The sequence below is a fragment of the Cervus elaphus genome, chromosome 15, assembly GCF_910594005.1.
Source record: "Cervus elaphus chromosome 15, mCerEla1.1, whole genome shotgun sequence".
Taxonomy (NCBI): domain Eukaryota; kingdom Metazoa; phylum Chordata; class Mammalia; order Artiodactyla; family Cervidae; genus Cervus; species Cervus elaphus.
Genome location: NC_057829.1, coordinates 40,905,704 through 40,924,362, shown reverse-complemented (window position 1 = coordinate 40,924,362; position 18,659 = coordinate 40,905,704). Strand labels below are relative to the sequence as shown.

Below are 18,659 nucleotides of genomic sequence, written 5' to 3'. Positions count from 1 at the left end.
GGGCAATGATACAGGATGGAGCAGTGGGGAAGCCTGGGAGAAGTGTGGGCCATGGTGTTTTGCAGGAAGGCCCCCAACCAAGACAGCCCAGCTTGGACACTACAAGAGGGACCCCACCCTCACTCTTATCTGAGAGCCAGCCTCCTGGAGCATCATCTCCTTGAAAGAGGCATTGCCTGCCTTATGTTTCTTTAGATGAAAATTCCTTGCAGTGACAGACCCTGGTCAGAAATCTGAGGGGAAAAGAATGCAGACAGTGGTGTCCCTACCCCACACTCTGCCACCACTCTGGACTCTGGCTGGGAGAGCCTGGGCTTCTGTTGGCCTGGCCTAGCCTGGTCATCTCTTGGCCAGGATCCTGGGGATCCAGACCAAAGTCAGGGAGATCCCCCAGTGCCAGGCTCAACCCTGTCTCAGAGCTGATAAAATTCCCTCTGATCTCCCAGGCTCAAAATAGCTGTCGGTGGAGCTATATTAGGAAAGGGCCAGCACAGATCTCCCATTCCTTCTCCATTTTTGGCCAGTGCTGACAGCTGCAGGGTCAGCTCTTGCCCTAACCAGCCCAGTGTCCCCTGTAGAGGGCAGTGTTGGCCTCAGGGGAGGCTTCTGCCCTTCCCCACCCATGTAGCCAGTTCCTTGTTTAGCCCCCGGGGGCTTAACTTTCACCTGAGAACCTGGAGGCTGGGATGCCTGCAGCAGACATAGCTCAGAGAGGAGCACCCAGGTCTTGGGGAGAATGAGCCAAAGCTGTGACCACCCTGGGGAGGGGGCCCCTTGCATCTACTGGCCTGAGGGACACTGCTCTTCAGTACCAGCCCCAGAGAGGATGAGGAGCAGGGGCTGCAGGCCCCGCTGTCCTTGCACCCACTCTGTTCCTCTCCATTCCTCCTACGGGGATACAAGTTGCCAAGGAATCACCTTGCAGGTTGCCCAGAGAGTATGAGAAGGAGCTTCCTTGTGGAGCCAGACAGGATAGAATTCAAATCCTGACCTTTCCTCTTCCTAGTGCTATGACTCTGAACAAGTTACTTACCTGACTTAGCCTCCGTCTCCTTATTCATAAAATTGAGAGGCTGGTGCCCACCGCAGAATGAACAGAAGCCTGAATGTAAAACCCTCAGCATGGGTTAAGTATGCAATGAACAGACATAGGGCTTAGCATTTGCCAACCCTGTCTCCCGTGAGCAGTTAGACACAGCAAAAAGTGGTGGCCTTGGCCCTCGGCTACCCCTGGTCAGAGGCCCCAACCTTCCTGCTGGGGCCGTAGCATCAGCTTTTGCCTTAAATGAGGCATGCACTCCCTCTCTAGCCCATTTTTTCTTCAAAGATACTCTTGTGCCCTGCTGCTCTGAGTGCCAAGTAATAATTTGATAGTTGTCAGGTTCTGAGAAGCCACTGCACCAATGGGAGGGCACCTCGGGAGTCATGAGAAGCAGGAGTGGGGCAGGCAGGTAGGCCCCTGTCTCCATGTGGGGAGAAGTCAGACCGACATGATTGCCAGTCCTGTCTGCCACTCAATAGCTGTGTGACCTTGGGCAAATGACTTGCTCTCTCTGGGCTTCTACTTCCCAGTTATCAAATGAGGGATGCCTACCTCTGAAGTTGCTGAGAGTTGTGTTAGACAAAGCATATGGACTGTTAATCAGCCCCCAACCTCCATGGATGGTTCAGTGAGCAGAGACCTTACCATCACTGCAGGTGGGCCCCATGGAGTTTTAGATCCACCAGAGCCTGACCTCCTGGGTCAGGCTGGAGGGAGGTCAGACCTCCTGGTCTGCTGGGGGGCTAGTCCCAAAGAGGACCAGGAGGACCTGCCAGCCTTCTCAAGGCAGGAGAAGGGCGCAACTTCTACTCTGTCTTTCCCTCAGCCTCCTAGCAGAAGCCCTTTACTAGAAAAGGCCTGGGGTTCTACAGCTTTGCCACCTTGGTCCAGGGAAGCCAGGATCCAAGTGCTCAGACTATGAATCTCCCAGCTTCACTCGGAATCCCAGAAAGAGCTCGGGGTTCTGGGGAAGCTGGAGATCCCCAGGGAAGGAGCAAGTAGGTGGAGTACAGGTACCGTCTGCAGCAAGGTCACAGGAAGGGTGTGGGCTTGGATCAAACTGACCCAGATTGCCAGGCTGACTCATCAATGTACCTGCTGCGTGACTCCAGGCAATGATGCCAGGTAGCACGTAGAGAGTGTGCCAGAACGGAGCTCAGCACTACACGTGTTGTCTCCTTCAGTCCTCCCCATAGTCCAGGTGTATGAACAGTCTCATGGAAGAGCCCTGAACCCCTAACCACTGGGCCATATGCCTTGACTCAGCCTGCTCTGCCTCCAGCCCAGAGATGATGACAGCAATTGCATGGGGCCATGGGAGAAATTATAATGAGATAACAAAGGTGCCGGGCTTGGCAGCTAATGCATGCTCTGCTTGGCAGCTCCCTTCCCTCAACCTCTCCACAGTGCCCATGCAGCTCTAGGTTTTTTTAAATTTCTATGCACCAAGAGTCCCATCAGCTAGACCTCGGGGGCCAGGGGGTGGCATGCTGTTCTCCTGCATGGCTCCTTTCTCCTCAGAGTCCTGCTCCCTTGCTTTCCCACCCTAGTCAGAGTTGGTCCTGCCAACCACTCCCCTCACCCCATTGCCCAATCTCTGTACCCAGCTCAGGTGCTCCCTCCTCCAGGCAGCCTTCCCAGAACACTACCAGACCTAGAGAACTTGCCTTCCTAACCCTCAGAGCTCCCAGAGGGGTGGGATGAGTGTATCCCCTGGCCCCAGAGTTCTTGGAGGTTTTAGGACAGGCTTTGTCCTGTCATGGTGGGTGACCTGATGTCAAAGTTTTGGGAGTCCGAGTCTCTTGCATTCAGGCCCAACTCAACCACTTAGTAGTTAGACAACTGGACCCTAACCTTCTCTGAGCCTCAGTTTCCCTCTCTGCAAAATCTGACATACCACGCTGGCTTGCGTAAAGTAATGAGGGCAAGTGTCAATAGGCTGATTACTTTCAGGGCTTTTAGCCTGTGCTGCCTCATGGGCTTGGAGCTGGCCGCAATGAGACCAGTTCCCCACTCTAACCTGATCAGGCCTCTATGAGCACTGAGGACCCAGGTGGCCCCTGACCACCAGCAGAGAGCTGTGTGCCCGTTACCTACCCTCCTAGGAGTCCAGCACCTGAGGCCTTCCCTCGGCGGCTCATCTGATACATCTGAGCCATCTCCCTCAGGGTCTCTGCCGAGTACAGGCCAATGGGGTTGTTATACTGCCTTGGCTGGCTCGAGCCCAGTGGGGCTTTCGGGCTGAGTGAGTCCAGGGCCCCCTCCAGGCTGATCTTGGCCCCAGGGCTGCCCCGGGGAGGGCCGGGGTCAGAGGCCTCCATGTGTGAGGAGAAGACGGAGGTCTGAGAGAAGGAAGAGCTAAAGGTCTGCCCGAGCTCCGGGGTGCCTGGGGTGCCCGGGCCGGCCCTCGCCTCGGGGTGGGGGCTGGGTGCTGCCAGGCTGCTGATCGTGTCCAGAGCAGGGTCCTGGCCCAGGGCAGCGCCATGCAGGGGAGAGAGAAAAGAGCTGTTAGAGGCCACGCCCGCCCAGCACTTCCACATGGACCTGAAATAGAGGGGTTAGTGCCAGCGCCCAGCAGCCCACCACCCTGCTGCCTGCAGCCCACTGCACTGAGTTCGGGGTAGGGAGACAGCCCAGACACCTGGAAAAGAAGAGTTTTCTAAAAAAAAAGCGGGGTGAGGTATATGGCTCCTGGCCCTGATGCTATCATCACACTAGACAAAATGTAAAGCCCCACACAGAAAGCTAGGCCAAGCCAGCCTGCCTATGGGACTGGAGGTAGGGGTGCTGTGGTCTCAGGGAGCTGGGGGGAGACCCCTCTAGCCTACATCTGTTCCCCCTTCCCCTGTATGAGGACACCTGGTGAGCACAGCTCTGCCCCTTGCTCTGTGACCCCACTCTGCAATGCTGCACATGGCCAGTGAGACGGAGCCTCCTGGGCTGGTGATGAATAGGCAGGGCAGACGTGCCGAGGGGAAACTGAAGGGGGAGCGGGGCTGACATTTGGTTCCCTTGGGCTGCCTCTGCAGCTTCTCCTGAGAAGCACTCTGCCCACTTCCTCAATCTATCGCCCACCCCAGACCCCCGTTATCCTCTTCTTGCCTCTTCTCCCCACCCCGCCCATCACCCACTCTGCCCTTGTGGACTGACAGGGTCAGTATGAGGTCATTCAGGTGGGTGGGTGGAGAGTGGTGGGAGTGTGTGGGCCTGTAGGAGTGGTGGGGTGGGCCTCCTGGGCTCTCGGTCCCTCTGGATTGAGCTGCTTAGAGGGAGCCAGGAAGGGGCCTGGGGCAAGCGGGTGAGGTGTGCCTGCCTCTGGGCCTCACCAGCACTTCTGAGTGCAGTACATGCATGTGTGCTAAGTAGCTTCAGCCGTGTCCGACTCTGTGACCCCCCAGGCTCCTCTGTCCATGGAATTCTCCAGGCAAGAACACTGGAGTGGGTTGCCAATTCCTTCTCCGGGGGATCTTTCCAACCCAGGGATCAAACCCACATCTCTTGTCTCCTGCAGGAGGCAAGGTAGGCAGGTTCTTCACCTCTAGCACCGCCTGGGAAGCCCTTGAGTGCAGTACATGCTTAGTCGCTCAGTCATGTCCAACTCTTTGCGACCCTGTGGACTGTAGCCTGCCAGGCAGCCCTGAGTGCAGTACAAAAGTAGCTCACAGTGAAAGTGGTTCAGTTCTCTGACTCTTTGCGACTCCATGGACTTTACAGTCCATGGAATTCTCCAGCCAGAATACTAGAGTGGGTAACCTTTCCCTTCTCCAGGGGATCTTTCCAACTCAGGGATCAAACCCAGATCTCCCGCATGGCAGGCAGATTCTTTACCGGCTAAGCCACAAGGAAAGCCCAAGAATCCTGGAGTGGGTAACCTATCCCTTCTCCTGGGGATCTTCCCAATCCAGGAATCAAACTGGGGTCTCCTGCACTGCAGGTGAATTCTTTACCAACTGAGCTGTGAAGGAAGCCAAGGGGCAGGCAACTGGGGGGAGAAAGGAAAACGGGAGGGAGAGTGCCTGTGACAGAGGAGAAACCCTGAGGGGCAGAAGATCCCCCACGGCTGAGAGCTTTTCTTGGAGTGACTGACTCAAACTGGGGCCTTGGCTTCATGCCAGAGTCAGCCCCCTGCTAGTGCCCTCAGGAGCATGAGGGTCAGAGCCTTCTGGACACTTGTCCCTACTTGACTGGGAGGGACAAGTAGGGATTTGTCCCTACTTGACTTGTCCCTTCCCTGAAAATGCTATGGACTAAGTAGATTTCCCATCAGCCCAACTGTGAGGCACAGATATTGGCTAAGCACCCAGGTGGAGACCCCTACATTATCACGAAATCAGCATTGTGTCAGAGCTCGAACGCATCTCTCCGGGGGCCTGCCCCAGCTCTGCCACTGATTCCACCACCCCGCCTGAGTGGGGCCAGCAGAAGTTCAGGTAGGCAGGCCAGGGCTGCACTCCAGGAACCACGGCTGAAAGTGGAGCCTGCCACCCAGAGTCAGCACCTACCTTCTGGTGGGGGATCACTGGCAGAGGGGACTGGACCGGGGGCGCTGCCGTGGAGATGGGAATGGGGCGCTTCGACCTGGAAAAGCCAGAAATAGGAACAGGTGAAGACAGTTGTTCTCGGGGCCCAGAGCACCCACCTGGGCAGGGTCGGTGAGGGGAGAACGTCTGAAACCCAGGGAGACTGGGTGTCCCCTGAGCCTGACCAGCATGGAAAAGTCACGTCTCTTGGGTACTTAGCAGCCATGGGCCTCTGCCAAGTCCCAGGGAGGCTGCCTGTGGCAGAGAAAGCAGGGAAGACCCTGGCCTCCAGGCCCAGCTGCCCACACTCTGGCAGCCCCGTGCCCCACCCTCTATGAGCTCCTCTGTAAAGTGAGGCACAGACACGGTGGTGCTTGATGCCTTGGGCCTGTCCTTACTCTGGCCCAGGGGCTGTCCTCACTTCCCGGTGCAGTCTGGTAGCACAAGGCTTGGCCCATGCTGGACAGCTCCTCTCCCCGGGATATCTGGTGCCCACACCCAGGCTCCATTCTCTGCTCTGGAGAGCTCCCACCTACTTCTGCAGTGTGAGACTCAGGTTGTAGCTGGCAGACTTGATCTTGTTCTGGGCCTCCAGGTGGGTCATGGTATCTGTGTTGACGCCGTCAATGGCCACCACAAGGTCACCCTGGCTGAGCTGGGACTGTGCGGCCTTGCTGCCCGGCGTGATCTGAGAGGATAGCAAATGGAGGGTAAGCATAGAAGGGTGACCTGAGGATGGGACAGTCCTCAGAGAAGAATCACCAGGGAATCATTCAGTAGAGGCTTGCCATTTTGTCTTTCATTCACTGTAGCCACCAAGCCTGCTTCCTCTTCTTGCCACAAAACTGACATATTTCTTGGTGCTTTGTATCTGAGTGTGATCACGAGACTAGCTCTGGCTAGTGGAATGTAGTTTAAAGCAACGCACATCACTTCCGGGCCTGCCCCTAGCAGTCATCTTGCCATCCTCAATTCTCTCTGCTTGTCAGCTGACTGGATATAAAGGACCCAGAGGAGACCAGTCAAGCCACTAACTGGAAGGGACTTGGATCCTGGAGTCACTGCTTGGAGGAAGGATGATTAAGGAGCACTGAATTGGATGTTGAATGAATGAGAAACTTTTGCAAGAGATCTGGGGGTTGTTTGTTACACCAATTAGCCTACTATAGCTTCTGTACCCTGAAAACCCAGGGCATGTTTCCAGGCTCCAGAAGAACTCAGATGCTGCCAGGCCAGCAGGCAGGCCAAATGCATCCTCACAATAGCATCCTAAGTACCTAGTGCTCTCCCATGACAGGTGTACAGAGAAGGCTGGCAGAGTGTCAGCCTGCCTGGGGGGAACAAGGTCAGCTGGAACATGGAGCTCAATGCTCTGTGGTTGGCTTCATATTTCCAGAGGCCAGCTCCCAAATCTTGCACTCTAGTGACATTACAGAATATTAGAGTCTGGGGGGCCCCCCCCAGTGTGATCACGCAGGATAACATGCATACGCCATCCCATGAATATCACACGTAATATCAGGAAGGTTGCACTCCCAGGGATATTACTTGTGATGCTGAGATGGCTGAGACTCTACTCCCAATGACATCACACACCATGCCAAATTCTGCATGTTCAGCCCCCCAGTAATACCACCCTGAATGTCACGATGGCCTCCCCTACAGTAACATCACATGAAATGTGAAATTCTGGAGGGCCTGGTGACATCACCTAAAATAGCTTTGTGACCAGTCCCTAGTGACATTATACACAGTGTCATGAAGCTTCTCTTCTAAAAGTGTCTCATGGGATGTTGTGGAGACTCTGACTCCACCCCCTGCTGACATTACATAGAATAACTTTGTAACCTGACCCCCATGACATCATCAGGAAGCCCCCTGTGACATCACATGGGATGCCAGGCAGGCCTTGCCTCCAGTGACATCATAGGAAAGAGGAGACCCTGGGAGTCACCCCCGCAGTGAGCTGTGCCTGGAGGGTGTCCCTTGGCTCTTTTTCCCCGACATGCCCACCAGCCAGGCCTCTTGGCTTCTCTGGGCACATCCTAGTCACCTTTCTGGCTATACCCCAAGGACAAGGCTGGCTTCTAACATTGGCAGAAGCCATTATCTGGCCAGGCTTGGGGACCATCCTAGAAGGAGCCCTAAGAGGACCTGGGGACTGTCCCTGGATACCAGGCCTCATGGAACTCTGGCCAGATTCTGGACTTCAGACATGGATGGAAACCTACTGCTAAGCCGCTATGAATGGCTCTGCAGTCACCAGCCCTCAACCCATTCCTAGATGGGCTCTAGGGTAGGCCAGAAACCATATGTGTTAACTCAGGGATTATAGCAAGTCTAGGCGAGTTCTTGCTAATTGCCATTGTCTTGCCATTTCAGACACAAGAACTGTGGTACCTTCTTAAACACTGGCCACCTTGTGCCCAGAGCAACCTCCTCACCACTCCCAGAATCTGCTGAGATGAGGCAAGGACAACAGAAAAACAAATGCCTTAATTGTCAGGAAGCCACATTATCCAGTTTGCCAAGTCCCACCTGCTCTCCAGGCTCCCATAGGGATGTCTTGAACCACCTGGACTGTCTCAAAACACATGTCGCCTTTAGTCCCAAATCAATGGCCATGCAGAGCCTCTACTAGGGACAGGAGTTTGTTGTTCCCTTTGATTTAAATGGTTGAACAAAGGGTAAAAAAAAGATATCAAAGAAAAGCAAAACACTTTCTAGACTGAGAGGGGACTCCTAAGGGCAAGCTGAGTTGCCCAGCCAGGCCTGTCCTGCAAGAAAGTTACCTTCCCCTATACCTTCTAGCTTCACATTCAGACCTCTGCTCTTCCTGGCATTTTATTATAGACACCTTTGAACACAGAAGGGCATCCCTGGTAGCTCAGACAGTAAAGCATCTGCCTGCAATGCGGGAGACCTGGGTTCGATCCCTGGGTCAGGAAGATCCCCTAGAGGAAGGAAATGGCAACCCACTCCAATACTCTTGCCTAGAAAATCTGGTGGATAGAGGAGCCTGGTAGGCTACTGTCCATGGTGTCTCAGAGTTGGACATGACTGAGCAACTTCACTTTCTTCACTTTGAATACAGAAAGGAGGAACTAATTCTACAGTGAAAACTCAAATGCCTGCTGCTGTGGTTCCACTGTAGCATTTCACTCAACCTGCTGGTCATGTGTCCATCCCTCTCACCATCCATCAATCTATATCATATTTGAAGCACTTCAGAGAAAGTAGCAGACGCCAGCATGCTCCTATTCAGGGTAAACTATGCAATGCCTCTGCTGTCTTAGTGGACTGCCCACAGAGCTCCCCCACAGCAGGACACTCCTGTGTTGGGACTTCTCAACGCAGGGCTCCCCCAGATACTTCTATGAATCTACAGAGAAGGGGGCCATCATCCTGCAACAGGGAGCTCCCGGGAAGGGTAGGTACAGACCCCAGAGGAGGGGGCCTTATGCCTACAGAAGTGATGCCTGCCAGGCAGGACCAGATCTGTATCCAGGAGATCATGGACAAGTGTGAACAAGGACACCAGAATGACATCCAAGAGATGCTGGGGCCAGATCAGCTGGAACGAACCACGGCCATCTGGAATGCCCTCCCTTCCACGATGCCTTGAGGACATCTTTCTCCCTCAAGCCTGGGTCGCTAACACAATACCTTCCCAAAGGGCTCCCACCTTCCCCTTGCCTGACATGGCCTGGCTCCCCCTCATCCTCAGGTAATGGACTGAAGTGATTCCTGGGGAAGAGCCCAGCCTCCCCTGGGCCTGGTCAAGAGCCAAACTCCCTGAGGAGAGCCGCCTAGCTGGCTCCAGCCTGCCCCTGGCGCCTCTCTCTCTGCACCTGTGTCTGTTCATCAGGGCTCAGTTGGCCTGACCTTTGGCTGCCCTGAGCAGGGTTCAAGACCTCTCAGGCTGGTGGGTGGAGGATGCTATAATCCTCTTGTAGGAAAGTGCTCTGCTAGTTCTGCCCAGGTCTCCTTAGAGAAGAAGGCAGTGTGGAGACAGGGACCCTAAGGAGGTTGTCCCTCAGGTCTGCCCAAGGAGCATTCTGCCCAGCAGAAGGGCAGGGCCACCCTTGAACCATCTCACAGAGCCCAAGGAATGTGGAGAGTACAGTCCAGGCATGAGGCACCCATGTATCTCTTGTCTGACTCCCTAGCCCCCTCCCTCTACTTTCCTTGTCCCAGAAAAGACCCAAAGCTGCTAAATCCTTGAAGGATATATATATTTTTTTCTTTAAAGTTTTCCTAGCCCCCTTGGAGAATTTGAAAAGCTCTTTGTAATGATTATTTCATCCTCATTTCACTTTTCAACTTCTCCAGTCTCCAGCCAGCTCTCAGTGGGGGAACCCAGCCATAGGCAGAGCTCCAGGACCGGGGTTCTGTCTCAGAAGCATCTAGGATAGGCTCTAGGTGTTTAGAGGCCAAGATTGCCACCCAGCCCACAGGAGTGTTTCCTCCTTGCTGGGCCATAGTTTAGGGCACCCCAGAGTGGGCACAAGGACAGCTGGTGCCAGGGAGCAACTGTAGTGCCCATGACCTTCAGGTGCCTGGGGGAAGCAGCAGAGCAAAGAGCACGGACTTTGGTCTGAGCCAGACCTGAGGTTGCAGCACCCACCTCCATGCCCTCTGTGTAAAGACAGCAACGATTCTGTTCTCCCAGGATTCTGGTGAGGATTTCATCATTAAATGGCATATTATACAAGGACAATGCAGAGCTGAGAAAGTTTCAGGGAAGCTCCTGAAGGAGGAGATGCGGGTGCTGCCCCCGGCCCCTTGCCCTGGGGTGTGCAGGAGTTGGAGTCTGGGAGGCTGCAGCCTCCGGCTCTACAGCAAACAAGTTCTGGAGCTGGCAGAAGGTGGTATGTGAGGGCCCAGCCCTGATCAGTTCTGAGCCAGCCTTCTATCCTTAGAAGGGCCTGAGCATCAGCTGGAGGAGAGAGAAGTCCTCTCCAGGGCCCCAGGGAAGCAAGATGCCGGCTGAGGCTCTGACCTATCCCTGCGCCTGGCTCCTATTTCCCCAGCTTCCTGGTATCAGAGGGAGCCCCTGGGCTCCACAGAGGTTCCTGGACATCACTCCCAGTGTTAAAAGCCAGATAGGCCGTGCCTTCTTTTCCATCTAGACCTACCAGTGTAGGTGTGGCAAGGAACAGGGGGACAGGGCAGGCAGTGGATGCTGTGGGCTGTGCAACTTCCAGCACCTCCTCCTGACACCCCCACTAAGGCTGACACCCCCGGGGATTTCCATGGAGCCCTAAGTGCATTTTACATTGTGTGATTAAATTACTGTCAGGCCACGCTCTGCTCCCTTTCCATCTGGCTTCCCCTGGGGCCTCCATCCCTCACTCTCTCACTTCTGTCTTCCCATGGTCCTGCTCTCCAACTCCACCCTGGCTGATAAAAAAGAAGAGAGAGAGCACCAGAGTCTTATCTGTGCTTAAAAAGCCTCTCCTTACACAGAGGATTTTTAGGGAAGTGAACATACTCTCTATGATACTATAATGCTAGATACATGTCAGAATACATTGCTCCAAAACCATAAAATGTACACGCCAAGCGTGAACTCTAATGTAAACTATTTGTTCTCTGTAATAATGACATGTCAGTGTAGCTTCATTGGTTATAATATATGTACACTCTGGTGGGGGATGTTGGTAATGAGAGAGGCTGTGCATGTATGTGTGGGGGGCAGGGCGTGGGATAGGAGAAATCCCCATATCTTCCTCTTAATGTTGCTATGAACTTAAAGCTGCTCTAAAAAAACTTAAGACTTAAAAGAAACAACCTCTCCCTGTTCATGCCTTAGCCGCCCCAGTCAGTCCTTGCCATGTCTCCCTGTCCTCACCGCCAGGCTTCTCCCAAGAGTGACCCGATGGCCCTGCGTCTGCAGTCTCTCATCCCCCTCGCGTCAGCCATCTGACTTTGGCCCCCACCACTCCACACATACCAGTGACCTCCCTGTGCCAAAACCAGGGGTCACTGGTCCCTTTTCCAGCTGGCCACACACTTTACTGGCCTTCTGAGTCTCTCCTCTTATCCCACAGTTCTATGTCAAGAATGTTACGCAGTGGGTCCCCAAGAGCCCTGGGACATGGCAAAGTCCGCTTCATGCCACTTAGGATGGTTCTTGGGAAGAGGTGGATCCGGGCTTCAAAGGCACAGAGATGCTGTATTTGGGAACAGGCGGGCCCTGGGTGGGGGCCTTTGCAATCATGGCTAGCCCCTGGATGAGAGGAAGGTTCAGGGAACTGGGGAGACATCTCTCAGGCGGGAGGGCTGCCCCAGCAAACCTAGCAGGCCTCACCCAGGAAGCTCCACTCTCCTCACATTCGCTCCTCTCCCACGCTTTCAGCCCAAGGAGCCCTGGGGGCTGCCAGTAAAGTTGCCCTTGTCCTGCGTCCTAGCCCAGGACCTCAGAAGGCCCACTCCCCAGGACCTAGCCAGCCTCATACCCACTTTCTTCGGGGCCCTCCCGGGGTCAGGAACAGCTCTGAGCACCAGGGAGAGGGAGCATGCTGGGAGAGAATCTGGCCTGGCGACCTCTACATGTGCATTTCCCTGCAGTGGCCTCTGTCAGTTTATTGTCCCCATTCCCATCCGTTCCTTTGGGAAGACCCTGCCAGCCCCGCGGCAGCCCTCCGGAGGCTTGCCTGACCTTCAGCGTAGCTATAAACAGCTCGGCTGTCAGCACTGCTAGGTGCTGCCCGAGAAACAGCACCGCGACCTTAAAATTCCAGGAATCGTCGGCGTGGTTGCCCCAGAATAGCTTCAGCCTGTCCTCCTTCCCGTCCCTGGGGACCCTCCGTCCACCCCACCGTAGCCAAGAGAATCTGATGAATACTGGGACGGAGCTCAGAAAAGGGGCGGAGGCCACTGGGCAGGTGCTCCAGGTGAGCCTGCTGGATGGGTGGGTGAGGCTCTAAGGAGTGGCAGCCTTGGAGCAGAGAGACAGGACCTCCCTGGGCCCAGGCTCAGCTCCCCCATCCTCACAAGCAGCCCATGAGGAAAAACAGGTGTATTTTCATAAGTGTATATTAGAAAGCACTCTCACATGTGTGCTTTCACTGATGCATTAGCCCCATTTTACAGATGAGAAAACTGAGGCTGAGCAGGTGAACTGACTTTTCTAAGGTGACCCAGCTGTGAGTAGCAGAGCCAAACAAAATCTTAACGTCTCTGCCATAAAGTCAAGGACTGCAACACGCACCAGGAGGCAAGTCCCAGACCGTGGCCCTAGCCTTGGCCTAGCGGCTCAGGTATTGGGGCTGGGTCTTTGGAATTTCTCCCTCTCTGCTCCCACCCCTCCCCCACTTCCTGGAGAACTGGTTGGGGTTGGGGGAGGGTGGGGGTGAGAGGGCAGCTCATGTTGCAGGCCCAGCCGCACCTGTCCAGGATAAATAAAGGCATTTCCCCTCCACCCTCTGAGCCTCTCTCCTGAACCCATTTCTCTGTGGGTCCTTAGGCTGAGACTCTCACGGAAGGGAGGACTTGAGGGGCTCTTATTGCTCCAAGGTTGATTCTGTGGGGCTGGTGGGCAAAATGGGGTGGGTACGGGAGCTACTACTCAGGCTGCAGGCGGCCAGCCTTCTTACAGGAGGAGATGCAGCAGAGACGGGCCCTACTTGGGGCTTTTCTATGAGTCCCTAGCCAGAGGATGAGGTTGTAACCACGGGAGTTAGGGGTTACCAAGGATACAGGAGCGGGTGAGCAAGTTTGAACCTCAGTTAGTCTGGCTCTGAAGTGAGATGCCCATCCTGGCCCTGTCCGAGGGACCACAGGCCTCAGGGTTATAGTGTGTGTGCCCCTGCTGAGAATGAGCTGGCCCTGCGTTTGCCTATCCCCCCACCGCCATACACCACTATTGCCTTGTTTTTTGCAAAGACTCAGGTCAGGACATCTATTGCCCCTCTATGGGAAGTGGGTCAGGGCTGCAGTGGGAATAGGATTCTTCCAGAGAGCTCTGGCCTTGTTCCCTTAGGGAAGAAGTTTCTGCTGCAGAAGGACCTTAAGTGCCCCAGCAGGAAATAGCACAGTCCTGTTGGGAGGGTAGGGCTTTGTATTCCAAGGCCTGCGCTGAGACCAGGACGCCCAAACTCAGGGTATCAGCGGCTGACCAGAGGATTTATCAAAAGGCTCCAAGCCCTGGGAAGGCCCCAGCACCCAGCCCTGCATGTTTCATGGCCTTGGTGATTTGGGGCATGCCCCTGAAGGGAGCTGAGAGGCCCATCCCCCGATGGTCTGCCTGAGCTGAGCGTTCTATTTTTAAAAGTACCCCCTAATCATTGGCCCTAGTACATCCCAATACATCCCCTGCCTACAGTGAGGACATTCTTCCTGCTGTCTAGCTTAAGGCCTCTGTGCTGCAATTTAAGCCCTGGGCTGGCTGGGGCCAGGTGGCGCATAGACCCCGGGTGAAGTCATTGGCTATCCTGGGTGCCACTGAGCTGGGAGGGCTAATATCCGTTCGCATGGATGGGGTTGGGACCAGGCCTTGGGCATGGTAGCACTGAGGGAGAGCTGGGCTGTCTCAGGTTGTGGGAAGCTGGCAGACTCATGAGAGTCGATGGTCCTGCCTTGTACAAGGAGGAGACCTGCAACCAGGGGGTGGGGAGCTGTGCAGGGTTCTGGGGGAGAAGGGGGGTGTGTCCACTGGGGCTCAAATGCCCATGTGTCACCATATCATCAGACAGAGTGTGTGCATCTCTAGGTGTTCTTTAATACGTGGGACCATGCCATCTCCAGGGCAGGGGGCCTGGAGACTCAGGTGAGAATAAGCCAGACCTCCAACAGAAGGATGGAGACAGTGCCTTTTCCCTGCATTAGAGCCAGGTCAGCACCCCAGAGAAGTATAGCCTCTTTTGCTCTTGTGAGTCTCCCATAGCCACCCCTGAGTGGGGTTTTCCATTTCAGTATCCCTCCAAGTGTCCACATTAGGTTCCACAGCCAGGATTGTGCCTCCAGTGGGGACACTGGCTCCCTGCCCCTCTGCCAAGCACCTTTCAGGCCTCTCCTGGCTACCCACTTCAGTGCCTCCCCCCTAATCTCCCTCACCCCAACCCTAGGCCCAAGGCAAGTTTCCTCTGCCCTGGAGAAGTCTCCCTGTCTCCAGGTGGGCAGTGACCCAGACACCCCTGCCCATCCATCACCCTCCAGTGACAGCCTGGGGCCTCAGCCTGTGCCCTTGTGCCCACACCAGCACTGCTGGGGCTCGGCCTTGGACATACCCCACCAGGCAGGGGTTATCTTTGCCCTGGAACATTTCACAGTTCACTGTGAGCATAGCTCTGCTTCAGCCCCGCTCTGTTGGACTTCCCTTTACTTGACAAGTGTTGCCTGAGCCCCTAGGTACTGGTCTAGGTACCAGGGACACAGCAGTGGTTAAAACAAAGTTCCGTCTTACAGATAGCTTTGCCTCAAGCAGATCTAGTTTCTTGCTTCTCTGGACTTCAGTGTCTCCAGCTGGGCAATAAGGTTTCTCAGACAATCTCCAAAGATCTCTGACTTCCCCATCAGGCAGTGCTGTCCCCTGGCCACAGGCACTGCAGGACACACAGTCCATTTCCCCAGATGAGCATGGGGAACCAGACGTGAGACCAGCAGGCAGAGCAGCTGTAAGTGAATGGCTAGGTGCTCCAGCAGGGGAGGAAGGCCCAGCTCCATGAAGCCAACCAGTGGGAGTTCCCCCAGCAGGCCCAGGGAGGCAGGGGGAAAAGAGGGCTGTTATCTCAGATCTGGGATGGAGTGGGTGTGGGAGACCAGTTATGAGCCCAGCCCAGCTCCGAGCCCTGACTGCAGGACAGCCAAGGTCAGCAGTCTGTCACCTGTTCTCTCCATGATAGGAGCGCTCGCTCCCCAAAGCCGCGGCCTACTTCCAGGCAGATGCTCCAGGCTTGGGTGTACCCCAGCCCACCTGGAGAAGGGCTTAGGAAGGCGCTATGCTGTCTGTTTACCTGCCTGCTTGCAAACTTAGCATTTCCTGCTCTACTCAAAACACCAGCTGCTTGCCTGTGTTTCATACTCTTAATAGGCTAGCAAACCCAGGTGGGCAACAGCTGTGGCAGAGACCAGGGGCCTGGGGCAGGCAGGATCAGGTTAGGTCCAGTCCCAGCCCCCAGACCAGGAAAGTGTGCTCTGCTTTCCAAGAGCCTCAGGGAGGACAGACAGATGGACGGATGGACGCACACACCCTCCTTCTAGCATGCCCCGCCCCCACGGGTGGTAGGCTGCGGGCCATGCACACTCACCCGGGAGATGGTGAGCGGCATGTTGAAGTCCTTGCCCCCCTGCAGGCGGAAGCCCCAGGGCCCAGGCCCCGTCAGGGTCACGCTGTAAGACATGCTGGCGCTGACGCCGGCGGCCTCTGCGGACAGAGAAGAGGGGAGTGAGAGGACGCTCGTGCCCCCTGCCTCCCCAGTCCAGACCTCAGCCCCAGCCCCCGACCCTCGGCCTTGCCTGCTCCGTGCCTTGCTGCCCGGCTGGGCTGTGTGGAGCTCCTGAGAGGCTCCTAAGAATAGCTGGGAACGAATGCCATCGACACTGATATCTGCCCTCCGCTGCGCCCATAAATGGACTGTAACCCTATACTGTGCCCGCCCGCCCTCAGCCTCCCAGCGGGTCCACCGTGACTCACGCGGCTAATATAGCCCCTGGGGAGGGTTGTCCAGCTCCCAGTACCCCCCAGGGGGCAGGAGAGGGGCCTGGGCGGTTAGTGATAATGCTCTGCCTCCCTGCTCTCCTCTCCTTGCTCCTCTGCCCTCTAGAGAGCCTGGTCTGCCCAGCTACACTCTCTGCCTGCTGTACTCACTCTCTTGCCCAGAAGACCATGGCTAAGCTCCCGTGGCCAAGGGCTTTGTGACTTGGGTGTTTGCAGCCCTGTGATCCCTGGAGAAGACCCTGAAGTTGTCCGCTTATCCTCTCATCCCCAAGAGAAACGACAACTTCAGGGCCCAGAAATGTCCAACCCCATCAGAACAGTAATAGTAATAGCAGCAGCTCTGGGCACAGCCAAGCTCAGCTCTGGGCCCTCCACACCATTATCCTCTCAGATTCTGAGAGGCTGCCACTTGTCCTCCAGGGACCAAGGCTCAGAGAGAGGTTAGCTAACTTCCCCAAGGTCACACAGGTAGACCCAGGCCAGACTGGAGCCTGAGCTCATCCCTATGGGGATTTGCGCCAGATAACAGGTTCCGCCCAGTAGTGGCAGTACCTCTTGATGCTCAAGCCTGGAACTGGGGAGGCCCTGCCTGTTGAAAGGTCCCCTTAGCACGGGGTCTGGAAGCAGGTCTGGGACAGGCCCCACACCCTCCAGACCCTCTGGGGGCCCAACAGTTATTCTTGGCTCTCCTGTCTCATTTGTGCTCTGGAAAACTTGACAGCAGCGTGGAAAGCACCAGCTGCCAGTGTCGCACGCCAGGCCCCCGTGCCCTTTGCGCCGGAATGGCAGGGGCCAGGGAGGAGGGGAGGAGAGGCCATTTGCTCAGCTGCTGGGGCAAGGGGCCAGAAGGGGCAGGAAAGGGAAAATGTGTGTGATGTGGTCAGCCCATAACCCAGAGACAGTGTGTTCTAGATGGGGGCCTAGACCCCTCAGGCCTCCTGCCAGTGTGCTCTTTGAGCCAAGATACCTGTAGAAGCCCTTTCTCAGAAGAGACCTCAGGCTCAACATAGTCTGGAGGTAGATCAAGGCCCCCCACCTAGTTCTCTGCTCTGGAAACCAAAGCTCAGAGAAGGCAACTGGGCTGGCTGTTCTCTGCCCTCTTGGAGAGCTCTAGCCTGAGCTGGGCCCTGAGGACTCAGAGGAAGACTGGGTGTGGGTAATTTCCCAGCTGCCAGCACCCAACCTCACACTCTGGGCCTAGCACATACAAAATGAATGGCAAGAAGGAGTCCCCACTTCACAGGGGCATTTGGTAACTTGCCCAAGGTCACAGAAATATCAAGTGGAAGAAGCCAGTGAGGGACCTGTGTTCTTTCCCCCATTTCACCACCTCTTCTGCTCCATGTCATGCTGCCCAGCTGTCCTCCCTGCCCAGGCCTGGCCCAGGAGTCCAGCAGCTCATGGCCAGCACTCCAACCTCCCCCGTCCCATCCCCTGCCCCTCCCCCAGGTCCCATCCCATCCATCCCTGATTCCAGCTTTATCTCCTTCCCTGAGTGGGGGGAGGTGCATCTGTTTGGTCAGGCCAGAGAGGATCCAGCAGCAGGGCATGACCAGTGTGGGGGAAGGAAGGAGCCGAACCCGCACAAGGAGAGGGAGCCCCGAGCTAGGCTGTACCTGGAGTTGCAGGCTCTTTCTCTGGACTCAGGCACCCGCCATGCCGCCTCTGGGGAAAGGGAGGCGTAAGGAAAAGGATGCTCTTAAAGGGGAAGGCCAGCCTCCCTCCATCTGCCTCCCCTGGGAGATCTGAAGCCAGCCAGAGAGCAGCTGGTACTCACAAGCTGGGCGTGAGCTGCTTTCCAATAACAGCAGCTCACTGGGGAGCAGGGATGGGGGCAAGCCTGGTCTTTCCCCTCCTCCACTCACCTCTCTGCAGTTTGGGATGGGGTTTTAGGCGTGAAAATCACAAGGTGGAGGACAAAAGGAGAGTAGGAAGAGAGAGGCTGCTGTGGGCTTCAGAGGCCAGGCCCTTGGGTCTCTCTCTCCCATGGCGGCACCAATAGGTAGAGACTGTGCTTGTCAGAGACCTCTGCTTTTTATTTTTCTACATCCCTCTAGGCGCACACAGCCCTGGGATGAACTTAGACTACTGATTTAAAACAAACTGTAGGTGCGGTGTGTGTACATGTGTGCTTGATGTGCATGCAAATATGTCCACACAGGAGTGTGTGCTGGAAAATGAACATGTGCACAAGAGGGTGGGCCATGGTGGAAACAGCACTCTGGGGGGAAAGCCAGAGGTGAGTAACAGTTTCCAGCGAGTGAAGGTCTGTATTCAGCTTTGACTGCCGGCTGCGGGAGACACAGTGCTATCCTTTCTGTGCCAGTGAAATGCCCAGCCCAGGTGCAGAGGCAGCTCATAAATAGCTGGGGTGTCTGACAGAGCCATCGCTATTGTCATCGCCTGGACAATCACAGCACACAGCATCTGAGGA

General features: G+C 55.6%; 1 protein-coding gene across 10 annotated transcripts in view; it reads right to left on the bottom strand.

Moving 5' to 3' along the window:
• The window catches only part of LDB3 (LIM domain binding 3), a 59,316-nt gene extending 43,142 nt beyond the window's left edge, over nt 1-16,174 (bottom strand). For 2 of the 10 annotated variants that reach the window (XM_043925272.1, XM_043925278.1), the window contains exons 1-4: nt 16,035-16,165; nt 15,816-15,931; nt 6,099-6,250; nt 5,545-5,620 (exon numbers count right to left, since the gene is read on the bottom strand). In XM_043925272.1, coding sequence (XP_043781207.1) covers nt 5,545-5,620; nt 6,099-6,250; nt 15,816-15,931; nt 16,035-16,134 — 444 coding nt within the window. In that variant the 5' untranslated portion in view covers nt 16,135-16,165. Of the gene's footprint in view, nt 1-3,139; nt 3,508-5,544; nt 5,621-6,098; nt 6,251-15,815; nt 15,932-16,023 lie in introns of all 10 variants that reach the window. The other 8 variants (XM_043925277.1, XM_043925274.1, XM_043925271.1 and 5 more) reach the window with 7 other exon arrangements.
• Between the last annotated feature and the right edge of the window lie 2,485 nt (nt 16,175-18,659).